We start from the raw sequence: 24,069 nt of genomic DNA, 5'->3' as shown, positions 1-24,069 counted from the left end.
CTCTGTGTCTGATGATTCTCCACTGGATGATAAAAAGCTCTGGAGCAGTGAAGTGAATCCATGTGGTAGTTACAGCTTTAACCTCGCTGCTGTATGATGCTCCACAGAACAGACCCCATCTTCAGTAGCTGAGGCTGAGGTGTGAAGAAGCTTTACAGGAGCACTGTCAAGACACTGTGAGGCCAAATCCAACACGGCTGTCGCCATAGCAACCAGTCATCATCAGCGTTGAACTTGAAAGTTGAGCAACCAGGAAATAGTTGGAATCTGACTGCTCATGTTTTAACATCTGTGAAAGGAGGAGAGATTACTCATCCCAGCAGACACTGAGCGTCTTCCTGAACCAGAACTGGGAGCTGGTTCTGGCTGAGGCCCACCGATCCTGAACAGCTTAGAACACTAACATGACGGTTTCACTTTAGCTCCTTCTTCAGTTAGTAGCTAGTGGCTGCTAACGCCGCTCACAGACCGTCTGCGTGTAATGAGTCGGGCCTGTGTGTATTTGTGTTGTGATATTATAATCTGCTGAACGTCGTGTGATTGTCTCCTCTCTGCACTGGGTCAGTAGCAAAACTCTGCGGGAAAACCGTTAAAGGCTGCAGCCGCGTCTGCACGTAGCGCAGCGTGGCAGCGTTGCAGCGCGTGAGCTACGTGCAAGGGCGGTTTATGTAACGCCCAAAGAGGGGGCGGGGCGCGTGCAGCAAGTACTACACAGTACTGTACAGTACTGCAGTACACACAGGAGAACATGTCGCAGAAACACAAACAATGCACAAACAACGTCTGGTGGAGTAGACAGAATCACAGTTCAAATACTCCATGTTTTTAAGTTTCGTTTTATGTGGTGAGTTTTTTCTTACGGATACACAATCCGACTCTTGTCTACTATTATTTCTATTTGTTATTGATCTCGAGTTTTGTAGACAAGAAGCCTCAAAAAAGTATTTAAACAAACACACGCACACAGTTTGCAGTTACTGCTGATACTGTAGTAATACTATGCTACTCTAGAGCAGCGACCCTGCGTGTACTACTGTAGTAATGCGTGTACTACTGTGCTACTGCTACTGTAGTACTACGTGTGCTACTGTACTTGTGCTTGCAGTGAAGCTTCCAGGAGTTGCAGAACCATGTTTTACAGATCACTGTAAGAATGAAGTACAGTGGCTCTTCTACCAGTGTTCGCTGAGTCCGTCCTGAGACCACTGAATAGTGGGTAAACAACATCTCCGTGGGGGTGTGAGCCTGCGCGGCCCGGCTCCGCCAATCAGCGTCCGCCTCCCTCCCACGTGGTTTGTTGTTTACTATGGGACTGAGAGCTACTGAGAAAAACTGGGATAGGACAGGGATCTAACTAGGATCGGCTGATCACACATGGGGTGGAAACCTTTTACCTCCCTACACGCACAATAGGTTCCTGCACATCCATTGAAACGCACCTCTTGACCGCTGACCTTTACCCTTTCTGGTCAAAGGGTTAAAAGGCTTCAGTCCTGTTGTACTGAGACGTCTGCGTCTCAGAGAAAAGTTCATTATGGGCTGCTGGGTTGTTTCAGTGGTGACAGATTCACCGATAATAAACAGATTTGTTATGGTTTTAAAACTAAATATCACTGTTCTTTAAAACCTCCCCGTGACACAGAAAACATCGTTTAAGGCTGTGACTGATTTCACACCAAAGCGGTTTTCATTTTAATTGTTCATTTTCACAGTTTGAACAGTTGAACTTGAACGTAACTGCAAAACTGCAGTATTACTGTGTTTTCTTTCATTTATTGTGTGTTTGAAATCATTTTATATATTGTTCGTGATGTTTCCCCTTCTGAAGGAAAGTTCCCGGTGTGGTTGAGCCGCTGTCTCCTGGACTCCACTTCTTTAAGATCTGTTCCGGGTTTTGTGCACCGCTCGTCGCTACCTCCCTGACTGTGTCCCCGTAGCAGCACACGGACACACGCACACACACACACTGCCTGAGCAGCACCGAACTTACCTGGCTCGGTTCTAGATTCCCGTGCGGGTTTTTCATCCTGGATGTGCAGGTAGGTTCGCTTCAGATCCACCTTTTGCATCCCACTGGGGAAAAACTGATTCGGCTGTCTCACGTGTTCACGGTCGAACTTTGATGGGCGTGGAGCGCGTGCTCCTGCGCCCCGACCCAGTTCGGTCCAGCTGGCGCCTAAAATTCTTACTAAAGACCCTGAAGCTTCGACTGGAGAAGGTTGTTGTTGTTGTTGTTGTTGTTGCATTGAATTGACAACGTGTGTTCCTCGTTTAGTTTTTGTTATAACGTGTGTTATTTTGTCATCTTCTAAATGAGGCAAAGTTAAACATTGTTTAGCCCTTATTGTTTTCAATGAAGGCTTTTATTGTGGAAGGTGTGAAGGAATGTGATTGGTTCAGCATGGCAGGGGGCGGGTGTGCGCTGGGTGTGTATAAACGACACACCACTGACGCAATATTTCAGTATTACAGTACAAGTGATGTGCTTAAGTTGAGTTTTGAAGTACTTGTACACAACGTGAGTGTTTCCATCTTGTTTTTGTTACTGTATATTTATTGTCAAGAACAAGTTAATAACTTGTTTACTCCTGTTGGTGCGTTTTATGTCACATTGATACATTGATGTTTTAACGTTGCGTTTATACCAGATAACAAGTTGTTTACAGTCGATGTCAGCTAAAAAGCAGTATTAGAAAGTAAGCAAGTATAGATTTAAAGTACTTTGGTACTTGAATGTGATGTGACTGACCTCCCTACACTACTTTGTCTTTCTTTACATTTAGCAGTAGTTGGTCCAGAAAAACAGTAGATGATGCGTCTCTGAAACTAAATGACCATTGAACCAGTAAACTGCTTAAATACTGCTCTAAAGAGTAATTATTGAAACTAATCATAACAAGTTTATTTTTGTTACAGTGACTTGTTGAACTTAGATCATTCACCTGTAATTGGGTATTTCTCCACGGACATACTGTACTGTTGGTTTTACTCGGGTAACAGATCTGACTTTGGTCATCTAAAAAGACACTTCTGTTTCAGTTTAATAACCAATCAGTGACACTTGCTATTTTTACTGTAACATGGTGCAGAAACAAATTTAAAGAAAGATGTACCCTGGGAAAGAAAAAAGTAAAAACGCATCTAAACAACTGTGTCAGTGGGAGCAGAGAGTGTCTCTCAGGGCTGGGATCAACCCACTGCTTCCTGAGTTTGTGTCCCCGCATAATGTGACTCTGTGGCTGTAGTGAAGTTTTTGTAATTGATCTTGTTCCAGTTGTGAAAGTTTGCTTAGTCTGAGTCAGTGATTAACAGGAAACCTTTAGGGCATCGTGATTCATCTGGTTGCCATGGTGACGCTGCGACTAAATACCTAATTGTTACTGAGTACGTGCTCGGCCGCATTATCTGAGCCTCACCACCGACTGGAGGCCTCAGCTGAGACCCGTCTGTTTCAGGTTGTCTGCAGACTGAGCGACATGTTGCCAAAGACCCGTCTAGGGAAGCGTTCTCCTCTTGGAGCGCTGCTCACCAACCCGGCAGCGGGACCACACACAAACCTAGAGACCGGCGAGGCTGACGTCTTCATGGCAGCTCAGCCGGCCGCCAGCAGAGCCAAAGGTCATCCTGGACTGAAGGTGGGAGGAGGAACTGAGTGATGGCCCAGTTCGTGTGTTTGTGTCACTGAGCCACGGGCATCTCCTCCCTCAGGTGTACTTCCAGTGTGGCGCTGCCGAGTCCGCACTGGACCCAAAGCAGACTGATGGTTTCGCCTGGCCCTCATCACCTTCGGTGCCTCCGTCGGGCAGCGGCAGGTCCGTCTCCTCCTGCATAGACGTCCCTCGCAGGTCAGACCCGTCTTCATCTGTGTTTTGACTAATCGCCCGCTCAGGTTCTGGTAACTAGGGTGTGTCTCCTCCCTGTCCTGCAGCCAGAGGCGGAGTGCAGCCGAGGTGGATGTGGATGAGCTCATGGCAGCGATGGTCCTCAGCAGTTTGTCCTGCAGCCCTTTGCTGCACAGCCCTGCAACCACAGACACTACAGGTACACTAGTACTAGTCAGTACCATCTACTGGTTAGTGACAGGACGTTGACTCGTACTGGAATCAGGTGCAGCTGTAAGGACATTTAACTTCCTGTTTTTGCAGCGGTCTGTTTTCTTTCCTTTGCTTAGTTTTAGTTTTTCTCTATCAGATTAAAGCACATTTTTTCATTTGAAGAGATTTAACAACAGTAGAAATGAACTGGTGCACTTTTAATGTGGCCTTATGACAGTATTGGTGTGAGGACAAAATGTTAAATGATGTTTGACTCAAAACAAGTCACGAGAACCAGGAAGTGAAAGTAGCTTCAGTAAATAGCTGGTGTGAGGTCACCTGGGCACAAGCAGCTTCTGACACATGTTCTGTGGTGCTGGGCTGTGCCAAGAAATGAAAACTGGGCCTGTTCTGGGACCTATGGGTCAGACAGCACATTGTTCTGTGTTTCAGCTGCTCCCATGGACTGTGGAGGCAGTGAGCTCTCTGACAGCGGCAGCAGCGGCTACTGGAGCGTCGGCCGCGCCAACAGGAGTCCCGCCCCGTCTCCACCCATGACAGAACCCGACGCGCGCCCGGCCACGCCTCCCGACGAAGGCCTGAGCATGGAGATGGACCAGGTTCTGTTTGACGAGCCGGCGCCACGGAAACGTAGGGTGAGCAGATGTTGCAAGTGATCACAGGACGCCCGATGATGGCGAGGCCTGACCGTGCGCTTCCTCCTGCAGAACTCAGTGAAGGCGTCCTACAGGTGTCTGTGGCCCAGCTGTGGGAAGGTGCTGACGTCGGTGGTGGGAATCAAACGCCACATCAGGATGACACATCTGTGGTAAGAGCTGTATCAAAATACGCTGAGAACTAATAATCATCATCATGAATTTCATTAGAATTACTTTGTGTCTCTGATTGTCGGTCATTTTTAGCTTTGGCTATAGATTCCCTGTCATTCTATTTAGTTATGATGTGAAGACCTTTGACCTTTGACCTCCCTGTTGCAGTCGTGGAGGTGAACATGAGCGATGTTCTCGCAGTGAGGAGGATTTTTACTACACTGAGATCAACCAGCAGCAGCAGCAGCAGTCTCCTCCTCATCCTCTCGCCTATGGCTCCCCCTCCTCCCCCCCTAGCCCCCCTCCTCCCTCCCCTCCGTCTCCACCTTGTGGAGCTCTGAGTCGCTCAGCCCCCTCCTCCCCTGGCAGACTGTGGCAGGTCCAGTCAGAGCATTCGTATCAGGTACTGTGGCATCAACTTGAATCTAAAATGTTTTTGTCACATTTTTGCTCTGTATTGTATGCTCTGTATAATCTTAGATGTGATTTTTAGGCGCCGCCTCCCGACAGCGTGGCCTCGGCTCCGAGCAGGACTTCCTGCCGCTGGACGGCGGCTGCGCCCTCAAACAGCTGCCACAGCAGACAGGTAAACGCCGACAGCTTCAGGCTGTTCATGTGATCATCTGTGTCCAGACCAGGGAGAGAAAATGTCATAACGTAGCAAAGTGTAGAAAACTCATGAGGCAGAGTGAAACTGTGCACAATTGACTAGTCTCTCTTTCACAGGGAAGCCAAAATTTGTGTACTTTCCCTGAGAAAATCAGGTTATTTTTTAGATTACTGGCTAATTATTTGCAACACTGTGAAACTTTGCCCCAAACACTCACTTTTCTCATTTCTCCCATTCTGAGTCCTGCACAACAGCCTGTTGTTTACTTCCTCCTGCAGCCAAGAGAAGCCTGTTAAAACTGGTTTTATTCTGGAGGGAGGTGAAGAGTGCGTGTGTGTGTGTCTGTGTACTTGTACTTGCGTCAAAGTGAGAACCAAAAAACGTATTTTCCTACCAAAGTGAGGACATTTTGGCCGGTCCTCACTTCTTTAAAGTCCTGTTTGAGGGTTAAGATGTGATTTTAGGGCTGAGGTTAGTGTTGAGTTTTGGTTCAGATCAGAGCAAAGGTTAGACGTCTGCCTTTAGTTGTGATGGTTAGGGTTAGGGTAAGGGGCTAGGAAAGGCATTATGTCAATGGAGTGCCTCACTTTGACGTAAGTACAAGAATGTGTGTGTGTGTGTGTGTGTGTGTGTGTGTGTGTGTGTGTGTGTGTGTGTGTGTGTGTGTGTGTGTGTGTGTGTGTGTGTGTGTGTGTGTGTGTGTGTGTCTACTCCTCCCTGATGGTTTCCATTCAGAAGGAAAATCCCCTAGGATGGTTTGCGGTCACGTTTTCCAGCAGGTTGCCACAGGAGTGGTGCTGCCACCTGCAGGTCGAAGAAGGAGGCTGCACAGCTACTGTTAAACAGATGATCTGACTCCTTCTTCTCTCCATGGCAGGTTTTGTCATTTCGGGTTCGTTCGGTCAGTGTAGGAGAGCAGTGGCTACAGCAGCAGAGCGCCCCCTGCAGGTCAGCCTGGTTTTAGGAATAATGTTGGTTAACTGTGAAATGACACATCAGTAACTGCGAAGACTGGATGTAAGGGCAGAATCATACCAGTAATCTCTCTCTCTCTTTCTCTCTCTCTCTCTCTCTCTCTCTCTCTCTCTCTCTCTCTCACTCTCAGGAAGATCCGTGGTGAAGCCAAAAAGTGCCGTAAAGTTTACGGCATTGAGCACAGAGATCAGTGGTGCACAGCCTGTCGCTGGAAGAAAGCCTGCCAGCGCTTCCACGACTGAGCTGAGACCACGGAGACGCAGACACAGACTGTTGCTGATCCTCTCCTGTCAGATGTTTATACTAAACAGAAAACCGTTTTTTAAAGGATGTTTCATTTTTTTATGTTTTTCCTCCTGGTGAACCGCTGGAGCAGAAGCAGCTGAGGTGGCTTTTTGTCTTCAGGCATGTACATAAGACTCCAGGCTGAATTTAAGTTCAGCTACAGTCGGGAGACGGTGCTGGAAATTCGTCCTATTGTAAACCTTTCTGAACTGAATGGATGTCACACTGAGTTCTCTCATAACTGGAGTTTTCTTCCTTGAGCTGATGAAGCAGGATTATCTCATTGTCTCGTGCATTCTCATTAGAGGAGTAATCTGATTACTAGTTTCACAGTAACCATGTTGTATGTTATTACCAGTTCCACTGTGCTGGAGCAATAATTTGAGTCTCAAATCTGCGTAGTTTTGGCTTCACTGAAAAATGAAATGTTTACACTAAAATCATCTGGAAGACCAAAAGTACAATGTGAATTCCTGCTTAAATGGTGCGAATTGATAAACTTTCTTCTATTTTGGTGCCCACTTGAAAACAACAGTTCATCCAACGCAGATAAAAGTTCCATTACATTTACACAAGACCCAGAAGCAGATTCGCCACCAGTTTGTTTCCTCTGTGACCACTTTGCTTTCAGGCAAACGGATGTTGAGACGGCTTGTTATCCACATCTGTCCTGCATCTGTTCACCAACAGCTGTGGGCCTTTGTGCCATCGTTAGCAGGGATCTGTACATCTACAGAAGGTTGTCAAGCAGCCTTATAAGCACGGTCCTTTCACTCAAGTATGCGAGTCAAGGAGTGATGGGCGGAAAAGAGTGACCAAACCGGTCAAGACTAATGTTCTGGGTCCTGTGTGGGTTTGAAACTTCTTATTCAGGCTGTCATTTAGTGGCAGTCGAGCATATGTTGTTGCCAATATTTTGACTTTGGTTCTGTGACCAGAGCAAATGTAGGTGAGCAGTGAGCAGCTGCAGTAGCATCAGAGAATCCTGATACAGGTAATGTATCAGGATTAAAAAAAAAAAAAAGAAGCGCTGGGATGTCAGGTGGGAGGTCTGATTCTAGGACAGGCCCCAGGATCTAAGGCTTGTACATGAAGAACTGTTACCTAAAGCCAGAACAGATTTGCAGTCGTTCAAAAAAGTTCACCTAACCCAACTTTGTACTAACATGCATACACTAATTGAGAAGGTGTCCTTTGGTACAGTCTGATGTTCCATCTGCTTCAGTCACTCATTCCTGGAATCAGAAGCCATTTCCACTGTGGGAACCATGAGCAGTATTCATCATAATCTCTGTTTAAATTCAGATAATACAACAGTCTGGTTTTCAGTCAAATCTCTATTTTTGTACTCTTGCCTCCTTTCTCTCATTGTATCCACTTGTGTATCTACTTGTGTCTGTGAAGGACTTTTTCTGTCTTGGTAACAAAGTCATTTTATACACGATGCCAAGTCTTGTTAATAAAGCTAATGAACCTTCTTTTGTACTCAGATACTGAAGCATCAGTACCAGTGTTGAAACAATATCAGTACTTTGGTCTTTCTACTAAATGCCATGTTAACGTCACAATAAAAATCCCTGCAGCTTGTTCTTGTTGTTAAATATTAAAACATATAAACCTACAACACTTCGTTTTTATGCTGATTTGATTACATAACAGACGCTGCTGTGCAGGAAAAAAAAACACAGAATTTCATTGTAGCATGATAGACAGAACGAACAGAAATATTGGACGTGGCTACATCCCCCCTGCGAGCAGAAGCATCATCATCATCTAATTAGGGAAAGAAAAATGCTGCCATGTCACCACATCAATTAACATACTATTAAATCTTTCTGGATCTTTTTCATTATTCTGTCAATGTCACGCTGACACCTAAACACAAAATATGCATCCTAAATATTTTTATCGCGTGATGATCATCTTATTAGTGCTGCCACCCACTGCTAAAATGAAAACAGCAAACATCTGACTTACAGCAGTACTTAGAAGTTTAGAAGGTTTAACATAGCTGGATGACACTATGCAGTGCATAGTGCAGCACTTACAATTTGAATCAGCGTCTTAAGGTTGATGCAGCTGTTGTGACACACGCATGTTTTCAATAAAGTTTTTATTAAAGATGATCCGGCTCAACAAACTGAAAACAAACTCTTGAAAACTGATAAAAAAAACTTACAGTGAACTATCCACTGTGACACACACACACACACACACACACACACACACACACACACACACACACACACACACACACACACACACACACACACACACACTCAGCCGTGACTCTGCTGTAATAAATTATATGTACAGTCCAGGTCCATTGGTGGCTCCAACTGACCCCAACTCCTGAAGAGCCATCGCTGCAGCATTGGAACCAGAGTCTAAAGACAGAACAGAAGATGAGAAAGCACAGCAGGAGTGGACAAACCAGGGTGGCAGCACAGAACATTGTGCGCTTACCATTTATCCGTTTTGTTCTGGGTCGACTCACTCTTTCCGTCACAGGCCACTATCTTGACCTTGTCGACCTTCACTAGGTCGGTCACTTCTCTGAACTCTACATCATTTAAGACGAACGTCCACACGTTGTCACAGAACCGGTAGGTGTTCAGAGAGCCCTGGAGGACACAGAGACAACAGCTTCACTACAGTCTGAGAACTAAATGAGATCCATGGCGTTAGGATGCCAGGAGCAAGGGCCGTCAGCTGGTCTGACGTTCTACCATATGGTTCCATCTGTTCTGTGCTGACCACATGCAGTGTGTGTTTGACTGGTCCTCTGTGAAACTAGTGAAGCAGAACCAGTCGCTAGCCCCTGAAGAGGAATCAGACTCACCCTGAAGTTGACTCTGTTGCGGACCCGGTTGGCGAGAGCCGTGTTGATGGCTTTGTCAAACTGAAGCAGGACCTGAAGCGCCAACTGAGGAGTGATCTGCTGGGTCTGGAAGCACGCACACAAACAAACGTTCAGCAGTGAGGCTTGTGCGCGCAGGATGTGTCAGATTTAAATCTCACACACCGAAACCCGCGGGCTACATGTTAACGACACGTTCAAGGTTAGTGAAAAAAACGCGCGTCTCCGGTGTCACTGTTATATGGACCGGACAACGAGGACGTGACCAAGAACAAGCGAAGTCTGACGCGAACATCCGAGCAGGTTCTTCATGAAAAACTATTTGTGCTAAATCACCATCACCTTCGTTCACGTGTTCCAAACGCTGCTTAAGTTTATTGCACATCTTACGTCTCTGCGTCACTTTCTCAGTAAAATACCGCGATCTTTCTTGAATCCAATGTTTAAGCAGAGGGTAGCTAAAGCTAGTTAGCTCACGGCACTAACGCAGCACCTAGCCGCGTGCTAACAGGCTAGCTCGAGCTGGGCGTCACCTGGATGAGCTCGTCCAGACTCTCTTGCAGGCTGTTTCCCAGCGTGGTGTTCCTGTACAGCTGGTAGGCCATGACCCGCAACACCAAAGAGCAGAACCACGGTACACTCTCCTACAAAAACACAGCTAACGGAGCTAACGAGACTAGCCGCTTCCCACCACAACAAGCAGCTGTGTCCGCTCAGGACACTTCCGGCCAATTCCGCCAAAATAAAATAAATTTGCTGTTCAATACTTTCACAATAAAATCGTTACAAAACGTCTTTATGTGACAATGCAATATGACTTAATATATTACTTAATGGTAGCTTGGTTATCATTTATTCATTATTTGGGTTTTATGTTTTAAGTTAGCTGTTTCATTGATTGTATTTTCATCCCAACACCTTGTTGTTGTTTGTAAAAAGGTACTTCCGGTTATTTTCGGTTGTCTACGGGGGCTGAGACGGACCAAAACACACAAGCTTTTGCGCTGTTTTTTGCCGTTTTGTCGTTATGTGTTAATTTAAAGCGAGTGAACATAAAACACATAAAAAGTAAAATTATAGAATCAAAGTCTCACGATAAGCCGCGTCCTCGTGTAGAGTTTGATGACCGTCAATCATGCTTCTTAATCGGTCATTTAACCGATTTTACACGTTTACTATCGCAGTGATTTAATGGACTCACGTTGACTTTACTCACGAAATTTATTTTATCAGTAGATGGCAGCAAAACACAACTAGTAGCGCTCTGAGCTTCATACAGAGTAGTAGCTCTCTGAGCTTCATACAGAGTAGAACATCCTGTAATCAATCACACATTGAATTAATATAATTGATATGAATTATATATATATATAAGCCAAAAAAGCAATATATTAAAATTTTAATAAATGTTAATAATGTAAAAAAAAATTAAAAAAATTAACAAAAAAATTAACAAAATTAATTATTCTTTTGTCTTATATAATCCAGTTATTTTTTAAGAACATTTTTCATTTTTTTTTTGTTTGATGGCTACCTAAATACCATTTTGAACAAGGGTTACTTGTTTGGAAAGCACTGTGGTAGTGATGCCTTTACTTACCTGAGTCTTTCTTTGCCGGTAAATGTAAGTTCCACAAAGCTGTAAACCAATGTGACATGATCAGACAAATTAAACAGAGGTGCTTCATGGGGTGAGCTTGTATTTATAGCGATTAATTGGCTCATTTAATTTGCTTTACCTTGTCCGCACCATGAGCCCCACATCCAGCCCAAGCGGCCCCACAGACCTGCTACAGGCTTGCGCTTCCCTGATGGACGTGGTCAAATGCTATTTGCTAATAACCAGCCGCTTGTCTGACCTGTGACCTTGCTCAGTTGCCACTGGGTAAATAAGAATTTGAGGCTGGATTAAAAATAATGCATGTATGCCACAGGGTCAAAATAAATCAAATGTTTCCCTTCAGTTGGATGATGATGAATGAAAGGGTAAAGAAAGCATTAGCTTTAGTACATCAGATCTAAACATTACACAGTTTTTTTAATTATTATTTTCATCTGTATTAGTTGGGATTTCTTACAATTAACATGCTTCACTTTTAAATGAGACAGGAAATAATCAAACAACAGCTGGTGTTAATTATATGTTCATGCACTTACAATACAAAACATTTTGTATATTTTTAAAAAATGGAAAAGCCATTTCAAACTTTTCTACACAGAAGGTCCTACACAGAAGTTCCTTTGTCCAGATCCTAGGACTCAACTCTTCAGGCATCAGGCTCTGTAGGCGTCTGGGGACTAGGGATGACAATCATGTTCTGTTCGGGTCTGTTCCTCTCAAGGGTTGAAGAGAGATGTGACAACTGCAGTGGATGAAGTCAACGCTGAGGCCTGAGGATCGTCCCGTCAGTCAGAACGATGCAGAGGTGGAGGAAATCCAAGTGTTTCCCATCAGTCAGTGGGGTAATGACCTCTGACCGTTCAAGCGCTGCTGCTTTGTTCCCAAACTATGAGGACTGTGATGGATGAAGATCGTTGAGCAGCAAGAAGAATTTATTTACCTCTTTTATTTCATATCAACGTGTCGTCTACTGAGCAGGTCTCGCATGGCTGAGTTACTGGGCCTCGTCTTCATACCTGGGTCCAGCAAACGTCCTTGAAGTGTTTCTCATCCTCAGTGTTTTAGTGTGTTTCTTTGTGCTACCGTCTGCTTGTTCTCTGAGGAAAGAACCATCTTATCTCATGATCACTGCGATCGCTCCTGAAAACACCTGATATCTTTGCCTAAAACATAAATCCTCCTGTTTATGCCACAGATTAAATAGTCTATAAAACGTGTGGGTGGAACCGTCTGACTCGTTCAGCTGTTTGATGGATGAACACTTGTGCAGAGTCGAGTGTTGATAGTGTGAGGATGGGAAGCAGCTGATTAATGGGAGGCTGGAAGTGCAGCTCCACCTCTCACTGTTATGATAATGAGCTCACTGCACATGCAGATTCAGTCCTCAGAGGACAAACGCAATTAATTGTTCTCATTGACTCGAGTAATTATTTGTTTACAGATTTAATTTGGAGATTTAAAAGTGTGGACGTCATGAGCTGTGTTAGCTGCTGAGGTGCTGATCAGCTGATCTGTCCTGTGTATCAAATCCTACTCAGGATATTACAGGCGTCTTTAAAATCTTGATTTTGACTCAAGATGTGCCTGGTTTCACCTTCATTAACAAAATGTAAAATGAAGTAAAGTTATTATTTGTAACTCTAAAACTTGAATTTATTTAAATGTTTTACATAATTTAACATTTTTTACAATATTCATCTGCACAACAGAAAATAAGGATAAATTGACCTGATCCTCCGTAAACACACATCATGACTAAAACATCAGTCAGGCTCTTGATAAATGCAACTCTCCAGAAACTTTTAATTGTTACGATTTGTTTATTGTGAACATTTCAGACCTTTAAACTTCAGACATTTGCTGTCTCAGCCTCCTTATTCAAGTATGTGTACTAAATATTTTTAATTTTGAGAGCTTTAATTTTATTATATATCAAATAAGTAAAAAAATGTATTATTATACAACAAGCAGCTCGAGACTCATTCAACTCCAACAGCTGAATGATTAAAACAGCATTCAAATGCTTTCATAGATTTAATATTAAACAATATTTAGTTGCTTTGAATACAATAATATTTAGAACAATAATATTAGTTGCTTTGACTCAGAAGGATTTTGATTATCGTTCACTGATCTTCTACCATCTCTGTCTTCACAGTAAAGCCTGTCTTCGTCACTGCTCAGTAGAGAAACATTATTAATCTAAACATTTCCTCATGAAAACATCAGACGTTGAATAAAACATTTCTTCACCGTGAAGCTGAAAAGACTCACAATCCATTTTTCTATGCTTCTAAACGCTGATCTGGATTCAGTATCAGTAAAGTGTAAAAGCAGATGTAAAGACAGGAAACACATTATCAGAGAGCGATGTTGTCTCATTTTAATCAAACCCATCCAAAGTCAAACAATGAAAAGTAAAAAAGGTAAAACTCATAAAAAAGCTGTGATGTTCTGATAGACAGAAACAGACAGGTGAGCGGTGACATCACAGAAAGAGATGGAAGATCAGCGTCGTCTCCAATTTCAGACCCAGTTGATAATCATGTTACATCAGCGTGTGTGTGTGTTTGTGTGTGTGTGTGTGTGTGTGTGGGTGTGGACAACAAAATGTAATTACTGGGACATAATTAAATCATCTGAGTGACCTTGAGAGTTAAAACATAAGAACATAATTGATGGAAAGACAAAACTAAGACCCTGAGGTCAAAGGTTAGTTTAATGAACGTTTGTGTCAAATGTCTTTTATTTACACCTTTTATTTGAGCAAATTTTCTGTAAATCAAAGACCAAACAGCTGTAATGGACCTTTATTCTTGCGGCTGCTCTGGTTCAGCTGGTGCTTTGGTTCCTGCTGATGAGTGTTGGGGAATAACACATGCTAATTAAAGCTCCTCCTGATGGACGAAGGGTTTTGACCTTAAACAATTTAAACATTTTATCACCTTATAATATTAGTGATTGTTCCTCTAACAAGCAGCTTCGTTTCTGCTCTGTTAATGAAAACAATTATTTATCGGCCCCAAATAAACCAATCAAAAGGAGGCTGCTTAGACATTAGGATGTACAACGACGTGTCAGAGCATGACGCTGTGAACGTGCTTCTTATCACAGCAGGACAAACAGGACAGAAAGTGTTTGTTCCTTCTACGAACAGTGATGGATACGATAACTGACCACTCTTTCCGCTCATTACTGTCCCACAGGGTGGAGGAGCTCAGAGCCGCTCCTTGTTTGCTTCTGATGAGCAGGTGACTGGTTCATTTCAGCTCGGCTCGGCTTTTTTCTCGTTATCTGCGTCTCTCTCTTGGTTTTGGGGACCGAGCGAGCGTCTTTCTTCTTTGATGTGCTCGTCCAACAAACCGCAACAAATTACATATTAACTTTCTTTAACGCTACGTTCGGCTTTTGTCTCCGTAATGGCCTCGTTCTCCTGCGGCTGCCTGCGATAACCGGGTGTAAGTCATTTCTTCATACACGACACGAGCGACCTCCTCTCACAGTATTTTATGAACGTAATCAGACCCATCAATCACAACGAGGCTGGAGCTGATCCTCTCTGTTCGCCCTGAGTTTGGAGTTAAATGGTCCTCAAGACTAATGAAGGAGCAGCCTGAGCCACGCTCCTACAGGCTGACACATTAATCTGCTCTGTCACCGCTCAGTCAGAGTTGAGCTCATCGAGCCATTATTCAGCTCCAAATTAAATCACACTCTCAGCTAAAAGCTATTTCCATGAAAAGTTGCCAGGCTGGAAGGAAACGTGTTGTTTCATTAGACTTAACACTTGACTTGAACACACCAGTAGAAAACTGCTAGTTTCATCATGCACAGAGAGGTTGTGGTCCTCTGACAGCAGCTGTGTCACCTCTAACCTGTCAACAAACACGGTTCTCCAAGATCATTAACACCCCTAAGCATCTCCCGAGTTGAACTGCATGGCTATGCAAAAAAGCATTTGTAAAACAGAATTTATTAGATAGAATTAAATAAAGGGTGGTTCGTGAGCCTGCAAAGCTTCATGGGTTTGAGATGACGACTCAGAGGTGTTGAGGGTGAAAGCCCTAAGAAGTCAAAAACAACAATGACATCATCAGTAGCAGAAATAACAAGTTTACTGAAGTGTTTCCTGAAGCATTTTAGCCTTTATCACAGGCCATCAACTGCAGGACGGGTAAAAATCCTCCAGTGTCACCGCTGTCTGCAGCTGAGGCTCTAGGATGACTGCTAATCATCCCTTAGGCTGCAGGTTCAGATCCCAGACAGTACTGAGATTATTTTTTCATTGTCAAACATTTTTGATGGAAAGATGAAATTTGTCGAAAGTCAAAGTTATAACTGTCAGCAGCTGTGGCTCAAATAGTAAGTTGAGCTTTTAGCTTTCAGTCCTTGATTTTGTCCAGTGTTAAACCCAACATTTTTAAGTTTAAAATGCTTAACTTCCAAATGTAAAGAATAATTGGCATAATCACAGGTCTTTGTCAAATACGTTTGCTTAAGATTTTCAACTATTGTGCTGGAGAAATTGAGAAGGAAACAGAAACAAGCGCCTTTAATTGTCTCTGAAGCTGAAGGTGCTCAAAGCTAGGGATTCTGCCGGCCCATGCAGGCTCTCTGCAGCAGAAGACTGGCACATGAAACTATACTATGACAGCCAATGTCCCTCAGACTGAAGAAGCTACTGGATGGTGATGAAACAGAAAGAAAGAAGTAAAAGTAAAAAGAAATCCAGTTGAAATTATTCAACCTTCGAACAATTTCACCTAAATGACCTGAATCTCAACCGACCTTTTTCATAACCCATAGTATACGTGTAACATACGGTAATATAGCTTTTCAAGAAAATAGTGTCATAGTATGTGCTAAAAAGAAGTCATAGTATAGTTTATATAAAAAAGTGTCATACAGTATGAGACCAAAAAAATACAGTATATATTGTGTATTTGTTCATGAGTAAGTGAAGCTGTCAGAGCGCTGACGTAGAGTAGGTGAGTAAAGGTATTCGTTGCCTGGTATCAGTGGGAATAGAAAGGTGTCGTCCCAGTGAGGCTGCGAAAGAATAATGGAGAACGTCCTCCATCGTATTTAACAGCCACAGGGTCAATCTGGTACCAGGGCTCCCCTTTAGTCCCAGGGCCCCTGAACACATCAGAGCAGTAATTTTGGCAGATTGTTTCATGAACAGTTCAGGAACATTTGAATGCCCCCCTTCCTCTCATCTCTCCTGCACCTTGTTAAATCCCACTTTGTTTGTGTCCCTAGTCCTCTGACAGTTAAGGAAGTGACGAATGGCCATTATTATGGAAAGAAGGTTACTTTTATACACGGCTCGCGGCACTGAGGGGGGGTCGCCGTCGGCTGCTCCATCACTGTCAGGGAAACTAATGATAAGATATCATAAGACACAGGACGGCCATGTTAAGATGGAGTGGCCTCCTGCTGAGTTTTCATCAGGCGCCGTCTGTCTGTGCTCGGCATTCATCTTGATTCTGCATCTACTCGCACTTATTTTACTTTACACCTGCAAAAATACATCAAAGAGCTTGGCTAGATTTATATGAGAAAGAATCCGCTCACACGTTTGAAATGATTAATGACGTAAAAGTGTTGTTTTTACTCTTTATTTGTGCTCAGCTTCACTGTTATGTGGGAATAGAAGCTGCTGTTTGTATATCAGAGCGTGACCAATTGACAGACAGCAGGAAACAACACAACACACAGGAAGTGACGTCAGCCTGAGCTCAAAACAAATAGAGATCTACAGAAACAGTCTGTCTGCTTCTCGCTTAGACACCTACATATGAAGGTGTAGTTTCTTTGAACTGGATCTTGTTCTTATCTGAAGGAACCACAACATGGTTCTGTTCACATTGTGGAGAACCTCTATGCAGATGACGCTCGGACAAGGTGGGACAGAAACTCGTGACAGCTGGTTTTCGGAGCTGCCACTTGTCAGTAATAACAGTAACCAGACAGTCAGAGTCACGGTTTCCCCCAACAGGCAAATGGTCCAAACGCAAACACAACAAAGGCGGATGCAGCTTGAAAAGCGTAGGCTGGTGTTTGATCATCGTAACCAAACCTCAGTCAGAGCTCGATGAGTTCACGTTTGAGACTCAAAACCAAACACCAAAGTGAAACTGGAGAAACTTTTCTTCAGGGAGCCGTGCTGCATTCATGGTGATCTGTAAAATGGAAAAAAAACAGAGTCTCTCCTCCTGTGATGGACGGATTAGAGGCTCAGATTGTTTTCCCGCTGAAGTTGCCTCTGAATTAATTGGCAGCGTGTGCTGGTTAATACTTTCAAACATGGAGTCTTAAAGTTTCCAGCAGATGATTCCCAAATCTGAGTCTGTGCTTTGGTGATGTGTTTAAAGAGGATTTGGGTTTAATTACTGCAGGACGGAGCTGTGCTGCTTTTAAGTCAAAGTTAATATTAAAAAAATTATATCACACACTAATCTTTTGGTAATTGAATCCTTATTTATTAGGCAGCTTGTATTTGTTTAATCACCACTGAAGGAAATGGACTCATGCTGCAAATATATGCACAGACAAAGACAAAATAAAAGCTCACTTTCTTTGACTATGAAACAAATGAACCAATAAGTGTTAACAGAAAGTCCACAAGTAGACGGAGACGGAGCTGAGTTACGGTTCATGCACCAACAGCAGCCTCCCTCACGCTACAGAAAGGTCAAGAACCATGTCCTGGAACGATCCAAACAGTTCAAAGCTGGTCTTTGACCTGGTTGGTGGTTCCTACGGGCCTGTCCTCTCTGTCACACACGGCGGCTTTAACTGTTCCTACCGTCCTGAGCCAGAGCCGGGTTTATGTCAGGACAGATGAGCCTCTTTAGAAGCCGCTTGGATGCACAACCCAAACGACTGTGCTGTGTAAAGACTATTATTTCCGTTTGTGCCGCGCTGTGTTCTGTCTTGATTATTGCATAACAGAGGAGTAAATACAGCAGATTTATCCCGCGTAATGACTTCGGCGTCGCCGTCCGCCCTCGACGTGATGGATGAGGTTCACGGCGGCCGGGAGGAGGACGGAAGCGGCAAAACAACAACAGGAAGAAAACAAAAAGCTTGTGAAGAGATCACAGGAGGGTTTAACGTGTATCAGAAACATTAGGAGCGTAATGTGCTATTACTCTTGGAGCTGCCAGCGCTTCCTCTGGGCTCGGCTCCTAATAGAGCGCAGCTTTAGGGCTCGCTGACAGCGAACGCACCACCACCAACAAGGGCCCTCGACTCATCACCGCCCTAAGACCAAGCACACCCGCAGCTCCTCGCACAAAAATTGACATCGTCTGGAGAGCAAAGCAATCAGCCGAGCTGGTGTTAGCCAGCATTTAGGTCTGAGCCGAGTGGCGCACAGCAAATCTTGACCTTAAAGGAGCCTGTGCTTCCATTATTCATTCAGACAGCAGCGGCGGTCGGTGGGGATTTCCTGCCGGCCGTCTGTGGGTTTAATCCACTGATTCACCGATCTGTTTCCTCCCGACGCTGCCGAGCACCGAGCTCCGCAGCATCTCTGACATGTTGATACACGACCCAGCAGAGCCGGTAAGCGCCCGGTGTCCACAGTCAGTCGTCTGGGGATCAGCACAGGTGAACGTCGATCCAAACGTCCCAAAGCTCCGAATCAGAACGCCATATTTACCGGGTTCAGCCTCGTTCACAGCAACACGTGGAATCAACAAGCAGAACAAACTGCTTCGATCTGGAGGTTGTTTGTTGTAAATGTAAAGACGACACATTTGATCCAGCTGGAAGATAATGGTGGGACTGTTCTTCATTTATGCTGATCAAACCCAGCCCGTCCTCCTCGGATGCTGCGGACAGTTCTGGTTCTGTTTGTTTGTTCGTAAATCACAGTAACCTACTGTAAAACTGTAAAAAAAGCATCCGTTGAGATAAACTAAGGCCACACATCTTAAGACAAACACAACATTAATGGCTTTTCATGCTAAAGAATATTGAACTTCTTAAGTGTGTAAATAAGGTGTTTGTAAATTTTTATGTGAAAAAAATCCAGTAGATCAGGGATGTCAAACTCAAATTCAAAGTGGGCCAAAAATAAAAACTGCCACAAAAGTCACAGGCCAAACTTAATATTTATTAAAAAAATGATTGCACTTATAGGTAATGTTTAACCTTTTCATATGGAAACAAACTTCAGTTTTGCTTAAACACAAAATCTGGAACAACTCAAGCTTGATATTACAAGCAGTTCAAATCTGCATTTTTGGGCTTCAAAGTTGGCAAATCGCTTAGTAAACCTGGTAACACATTTGCAAACTTTGACCATGCACTTTTTGACAAACGTTTCGAAAAGCTTCTGCTTTACGTCCAGGTCCTCATACTTGTTGTTATATTCTTTCATTTTAAAGCCACGTTTGCTCCACACAAGACACACAGGTCTGTTCTTAATACTCACAAAAAAATAATCTGCCTCCCACCTGTCTTAAAAACTCCTGTTTTCCATCTTTCGTTTGGCCATTTTTGTGGAGGGGAACAATACCTTTGCCCGAGGTGACTAGTAGCTTGGTTGCTAAAGTGTCAACAGAATTATATATAAATATTTCCAGCCTCTTTGTAAAAAACACTGTTTTAGAGGGTTGTGGCCTGTGAAACCACACCCTTTTTTGGATTATATGTATATGACATCATGGGGTCACAGCTCATAGTATCCAGCTTTGTGTTGTTTAAGGCTAGCAGCTAACTTGGCGCTAACCGCTCATTAATGACCAAAACAACACTGGGCGGATGGCAGCGAATGGATGGTTCTAGCCGGAGAGTGTGACACTATAGAGGACCTAAACCCACACAGCACCTTGCTACACGGCAGTTGCTGCTTAGCGCTGTGTTGCTGTGTTGCTGTCTGTAATACACGGCTATGCTGCAACTGCACTCTTCAATTGTGTGTGCCGGAAATACTGTTTTGGTGTTTGTTGGAGTTTGTCTGGGCAGGACCGCAGGTTCTGTGAGTGGCCCGTTAACTGTCGACACCGGCAATACTGGAACTGCAACACAAAACATTCTTAGACGCGATTGGCTAAAGTAGCAAAAATGTAAAATAAGTAGCAGGTGCAGTTTGAACACACCTGGAGTACCAGAATGCCCAAAAATGGATTTTGCATGTGGCACCTTAGAAAAAGGAAAAACATTTACGAACAGCAGCCAAACACAAAAGCGGAACTTGGCGAACATGTGGGATCACATATTTCCGTAACATGTTTGCTGAGTGGTCAGTACCTGACTTCATAAATCCACCAAAGTGGATGTGAAGACGTCACATCGACTATAGCACATGAATGAAAACCACCATTGTGTGCATTTGTCTATTCGTTCGCACAACGCTAACACATAATGGGAATTAGCATCACAGCTCCTGTGTCCTTCTTTCCATCCTTCCTTGTTACCTCCTTCCTGACCTTCTGACCTTTCCTTACTCACTCTCCTTGGGAGTTTGAGCCACCGCCATTAGAGCTGTGGACACGGTTTCCCTCAGAGGCGTCCGCCCGAGGAGCGAGCTAAGTGATTTCCTCCCCCTTCACAGCCTGTGGATTGTAAAACATGATACTCTGACGTTTCTTCTCTAAGAAGCTCAGCGATCACCGGCCGACATCCGAGGAGATGAGCTAATTAAACTGGTACTTTTTACAAGTGTTACTCAATAAATCTGAATGAATTAACAAGGCATTACTAAGGCGGCTACATTAAATTTGCATAGTGCATTTAATGAATATGCAACCGCGAGTGGAAAGGTCTGCCACTGTGAACCCCGGTGAATTAGCATAACTACTTCCAGCATGTTTCTTAAATAATGCTCTCATTTGCACATCACTGAGTTGGCTAATTCTGGCTTCGGCGAGGGCGGCCCGTAATTAAAGACTCCCACTTTAATTTTTAATGAAGTTTATGTTACATCAATCCTGACAGTAATGAGCGGGACGTGAAAACAAAAAGGCTGCTAATAATTAAATTCACCAACCGGTTTGAGGGATAATAACTCCTGAGGAGGAATTACAGGACTAATTATTAATTAAATATTCATCGTGTGGTGGAGCAGACAGAGGTGGGGACGGCTCAGCACCGGCAGAGCCCAGATGCCAAACGGCTTTTATCTGAAGGACGTGAGAGGCTCGTAACGGAGCCGCACAGTGTCGTTAATTATAACGAGCTGCTGCAAAAACAGGCTGTAATTGGTTGACACGCAATAAAGACCAGCATTTAACTCCTTTAGCCAAATCTCGCACATTTTACCACTGCAAAGTTTGTTTTTTAGTTTCGCCCAGACAACCACACTCCTGAATGTCACCTGTCACTGAGCAGGCGGAGGCCGGTCCGGGCGTCGGTCAAGAGGTGACAAATCGGTTGACATACGATTATTCACTTTATGGGAATAAGGTCTGACATGACACTCAAACACAACATAGTCGCTGCTTGGAAAAACAACAGCCAGTAAAAAAGTTTAGTCGCTGATTGATGGCAGGTCTGACTGCGTGGTGGTGGTGGTGAACTATCTGTTACTATGGCAACTGGAGACGATTAAGTTCCATGCTAGCAGAAAACCCAAAGAGTCTTATTTGACTGTAATCATAAGTCAGACTCATCACTGAAGGTTCAGCTCTTGTGTGCTTTAACCAGAGTAAAGTGAAGGTTGTCGTTTCGTCCAGTTTGTGGCGTTTTGAAGAGTTAATTTCCGAGCTAATGGGCGCTGAGCTCCCGCTAAGTCACAGGTGGAGGAGGGGCTCCTGTCTCTCCTCATTACACACTCGTGCTACATCCTCAAAGCTCCTGTATGTAATTGAGCTGCAGAAATGCAATATCAGGAGGGCTCAGGGATAAATAAGAAGCATTCCCATTGGTCCCACTGAGGAGCTACTGATGTTCCATAAATCCCAGTCAGGAGAGATTTAATTGAGTTACACTGCTGAATTACCTCCACATGCAGGCAAATGGAATAATTAGGCCTGGCCAAACTGTTACGGAGCGTTATCCCGAGTGACACGCAAGCATTTCTGAAGACAAATGGGCGAACGAGGCAGAGCAGGGGCCACTTCACCGCTTCAGAGTTAGGGCCCTGAACGTAGCAGCAGCTCAAATGCTACGGCAACTGTTCAGGAGCAGTTGATTGGTCTCGATTCAGGGCGGAAGTAGCAGAAACACCTGAAATGAGAGGACGTGCTTGGTGGGAGGGCCCTGACTCACCTTCAGTCACATGATCAGCACATAGCCAATCAGACGGCTGCGTCGGAAAGGCAAGAAGTGTCAGGGTTGAAGTGTTTTGAGTCAAATGTTGGGGTCTGGCTGTTCATAATGTGAACCTTCCATATCAGCCCCAATCAGATGAGCCCGATGCAGCTGTGTAGCTGTGAGTAGTAATAATCTGTCAGAGTGGCTCCTAACGAGTGCTGACGCCTCATTCGCTGCTCTTCAGACTCTAATCGCTTCACTAATTAGCAGCTCTCCTGAAGCCGCTGCTCATTTACTAATCAGCCTCCAATTTGCTCAATCGGCGGTTTAATTGAAGTAATTGGCTCCTGAACAGGGAGTCACTCAAGTGTGAGAAGGAACTGAACCGGCTGGAGCTGGAGGAGGGGGGGGGGGGTGTCTGTTGGTTTCTAAATCAAACCTGAAGACAACTGAAACAAAGCCGCATTAAAGACATCCCCTACATTGCTGGACCCCTTAATCACATCAGTAGAACATCTTGTGGCCTGATTAAGAACCAGGTCCAGTCCCTGCCTGCCGTTGGCTCAACGTGTGTGGATAAATGTTCTAGTAGCTCAGTTCAGTGTCCCTTGACCTCACATCTCACCCTGTGACCTATTACTAAGCCTTGTGTGTTGATGCATCTTCTAAATGAAGGTTCGCTGAACTAACAGAGTAGCTGTGTTTGTTTGTTGTTTCCTTCCTTGTGGTGACATGGGTTCAGAGGTGCCGTGAAGCCTCGCATTCATTATCAGCGGCCGAGTCTGGGGGAGTGTGAGGTCGGCTTCATCCTCGAGGGGCTGAGAGCAGCTGAAGAGCTGTAGGATGATGAGAACCGTGCTGAAGTAGCCCAAGCTGCAGCACAGCCGCCGCCGCTCTGCATTTTAAACACACATGCTCATTAAGGTCTGAGCCGGAATCCAGCGCCTGAACCGAGGCACCTACACTCAAAGTTTGCTTTTCCTCCTGCAGGATGATTTCAGCTAGAGACAAAGACCTGACGGGTTTTAAGCAGGTTGGTCACAGCTTTGGGTCCAGATCAGATTTCAGCTCAGTTACAGAGTGCTAGTGCCAACTATATTAACTGCTGCTCCAAGTTGTGAAATTAAACAGTGACTATATATCAAGACACAGAGGAAGAAGCCAGAGGTGTCACTTGAACGTTTCACTGTTCTCCAGTGTCTCCAAGTCTTCAAAAGGCAAAGAAAGAAGATTAGTTAAAAAAAAACACAAATAGTATAAATCAAAAATAGCATCAGATATATAAATTTTTATTGATCACTGATGATCATAGATAAATAAGGAATTTGATTTTTTCACTGCTCTGATAAGAAAATAAGACAAAGTATTAAAACTAATCATCAACAAAAAATCACATTTCACACAATGCTTATTTACACCAATTTTAAATAAAATTCCACCAACTGTTTATTTATGTAGAATTCGAAATTTCCTTTAAGTTTTCACGTTTAAAAAAGTGGCCCAACAATAGTATAAAAATATAAAAAATAAAAAATATAAAAACATCATGAACTTGCAGTTCAGATAAATGTTACATCTAAAGATAAAAACATGAATTAAAATCAGCACAACAACAACAACAACGATAATAACAATAATCAAGTTAT

The 24,069-nt window shown here is 43.9% G+C and overlaps 2 protein-coding genes across 3 annotated transcripts; one reads left to right on the top strand and one right to left on the bottom strand.

The window, feature by feature from the left end:
- The first annotated feature begins 1,833 nt into the window (after positions 1-1,833).
- LOC114851991 (zinc finger protein 395-like) lies at positions 1,834-8,358 on the top strand. Of its 2 annotated transcripts, none has more exons than XM_029143970.3 (10): positions 1,834-2,039; positions 3,456-3,635; positions 3,709-3,845; positions 3,929-4,041; positions 4,488-4,690; positions 4,763-4,863; positions 5,033-5,267; positions 5,358-5,450; positions 6,352-6,422; positions 6,580-8,358. In XM_029143970.3, the coding sequence occupies exons 2-10, from the start codon at positions 3,477-3,479 to the stop codon at positions 6,689-6,691; spliced, it is 1,224 nt and encodes a 407-aa protein (XP_028999803.1). In that variant the 5' UTR covers positions 1,834-2,039; positions 3,456-3,476; the 3' UTR covers positions 6,692-8,358. The 2 variants fall into 2 exon arrangements, with proteins under 2 accessions (XP_028999803.1, XP_028999802.1); XM_029143969.3 differs by lacking the exon at positions 1,834-2,039 and adding an exon at positions 2,048-2,518.
- A 472-nt stretch (positions 8,359-8,830) lies between these two features.
- On the bottom strand, positions 8,831-10,329 carry gtf2a2 (general transcription factor IIA, 2). Its single transcript, XM_029143979.3, has 4 exons — positions 10,128-10,329; positions 9,577-9,681; positions 9,201-9,358; positions 8,831-9,121 (listed from the first exon to the last, which is right to left on the bottom strand). Coding segments are annotated over exons 1-4 (336 nt in total). The 5' UTR covers positions 10,200-10,329; the 3' UTR covers positions 8,831-9,120.
- Between the last annotated feature and the right edge of the window lie 13,740 nt (positions 10,330-24,069).

Source organism: Betta splendens, chromosome 3 (assembly GCF_900634795.4).
Source record: "Betta splendens chromosome 3, fBetSpl5.4, whole genome shotgun sequence".
In the NCBI taxonomy this organism is placed as follows: Eukaryota; Metazoa; Chordata; class Actinopteri; order Anabantiformes; family Osphronemidae; genus Betta; species Betta splendens.
This window is presented reverse-complemented; position numbering and strand designations above follow the sequence as displayed.